This window comes from Numida meleagris, chromosome 13, assembly GCF_002078875.1.
Source record: "Numida meleagris isolate 19003 breed g44 Domestic line chromosome 13, NumMel1.0, whole genome shotgun sequence".
NCBI lineage: Eukaryota > Metazoa > Chordata > Aves > Galliformes > Numididae > Numida > Numida meleagris.
In genome coordinates, this window is record NC_034421.1 from 14,110,484 (window position 1) to 14,112,385 (window position 1,902).

Consider the following 1,902-nt stretch of genomic DNA (forward strand, 5'->3'; position numbering starts at 1 on the left):
GCTAAGCATACAAGCATCTAATGCCTTTTCTGCTTCTTGACATATTTGACTTCCAGCCTTTCAGAAATGAATTGCTTTTGCTACTGAACTCCTTCTGAAGCTCATAAAAAGCTGGTGACAACCACCTGAAAATAGTGACGTTGGCAAGCTGAAACGTGCCAGCCTTGAGGAGCGCCAGGACTTCCATAACTCAGGGCCACTACCAGTCAAGACAAACAGAACAGCCATGACTGAACTGGCCCCTAGATTTCAGTGCCCTCTTACTAGAAAGGGGAGTAAAGCAGTTTGCTAAAGTCACCTCCTTCCTTTGGAAAGACTTGCAGCAGGGCTACCAGAGCTGGAATACAAACTCTCAGGTTCCCTCCCAGGAGAGTCCCCAGAGTTTTACCATTTTTGGTGAAGGCTTAGCACACACGGCAACAGGTCTTCAAGAGAGAAGCCAGTGCACTCAGACAGCTGGCTGGTCCAGGGATGTGCTGGGGCAGAGAACAGGTATTACCATTTCACAGAGCTTGCAAGTTCTATAATCAGACAGAATTTTCTTTTTTTTATTTTTTAAGTTCAGAATTAGCTTCAAGGATAGGCTTACTTGAGAAACTGAAGTTACACCCAGATAGAATTCTACAGTGTAGGTAAGGGCAGAAACCTTCAGTCTCATTTAAATGCAGGGCTTGAATTACTTGCGTTACTGAACTCAATTTCATTCTCAAGCCTTACACCTCTCCCCATCTCCCCACTCTCCTCAGGGTGATTGACTGGAACACCTTGCCCAAAGAGGCTCCCTAAAAGGACAACACACACTGAGGTACTTTGCTGCAGCTCCACTGAACAGGCTGCTCCTTACCGTGGCCATGAAGGATCTTAGCCAGCAGCAGTGCTGCAGCAGCCAGCCGAGCTGGAGAGTACACGAAAAGGCTTGTGTTTAAGAGAGACAGTTCACAAATGAAGCTGTAAAGGTGAAGAGTTCTCTCCAGTGAGACCATGTTTGACAGTACTTCTTTGTAGTCCACAACAGTAGGTATCTAATACACAAAGGGGAACAGAGGTTGGCAACACAACTCAAGCACCAAGAATTTAGACCACAGTTGTATCCAGAAGACATTGCTTTCACTATCAAGTAGTATTTTAAATTCTATGCTTACACTGGAATACTCCCAGGTGAAAGAATAAATGATCTCTGAACGCGTCAAAACTCAAGTTTTAATCTCAGCAGAAAGGCAGATGGTTTTGTATCTGCATGCTCTTAAACGTGCACAGTCTCCACAGGGGAACACTTAAAATACCATCGTGTCTAAGTGAAGTGCTATTTTTTTTAATGCAAGAAATCCACTTCAGCAGCAGCCCAGGGGTAAAATTGTCCATCCACTTTCCAAACTCACTAAAGATAGCTTAAGTTATTAATATATTAACTAAAGTTATTAAGTGTGGGAGACAAAGGGACATGGCCAACCTCTTTTCAGTGGTCTGCGGGGACAGGACAAGGGGAAATGGCCATGAACTGGAGCATAGGAAGTTCCGCACCAATACGCAAAGGAACTTCTTCACAGCGAGGGTGATGAACGGGCTGCCCAGAGAGGTTGTGGATTCACCTTCTCTGGAGATATTCAAGACCCGTCTGCACACCTACCTGTGCAGCCCGGTCTAGGGAGCCTGCTCTGGCAGGAAGTTGGTAAGATCTCCAGAGGTCCATTCCAAACCATACAATTCCGTGAATCTGTGATCTTTCCTTCCAGGGCAGAGATGATCTCACCCATCTGCCCGTTCACGCTGCATCCTTCAGAGCCCGGCCAAGCAGATGCTCACTGCAACGTCAGCCTCCTACAAAAGCAGCAACGAACCCCTCCAAGCAGCACTCCTGAGAGCAGACCACAGGTAACAGAGGCCATTCCTGGGACAGAAAGC

General features: G+C 46.5%; 1 protein-coding gene and 1 long non-coding RNA gene across 4 annotated transcripts in view; one reads left to right on the forward strand and one right to left on the reverse strand.

Moving 5' to 3' along the window:
* LOC110405732 (cyclin-F-like) overlaps positions 1-1,766 on the reverse strand; it is a 4,581-nt gene extending 2,815 nt beyond the window's left edge. The window contains exons 1-2 of one of the 3 annotated variants that reach the window (XM_021411328.1): positions 1,628-1,766; positions 389-476 (exon numbers count right to left, since the gene is read on the reverse strand). In XM_021411328.1, the coding sequence (XP_021267003.1) occupies positions 389-391 (3 nt within the window). In that variant the 5' untranslated portion in view covers positions 392-476; positions 1,628-1,766. Of the gene's footprint in view, positions 1-125; positions 477-844; positions 1,488-1,627 lie in introns of those variants that run through there. The other 2 variants (XM_021411327.1, XM_021411329.1) reach the window with 2 other exon arrangements.
* LOC110405733 overlaps positions 1-1,869 on the forward strand; it is an 11,935-nt gene extending 10,066 nt beyond the window's left edge. The window contains exon 3 of the long non-coding RNA XR_002443086.1: positions 1,734-1,869. This is a non-coding gene — a long non-coding RNA (uncharacterized LOC110405733). The remainder of the gene's footprint in view (positions 1-1,733) is intronic.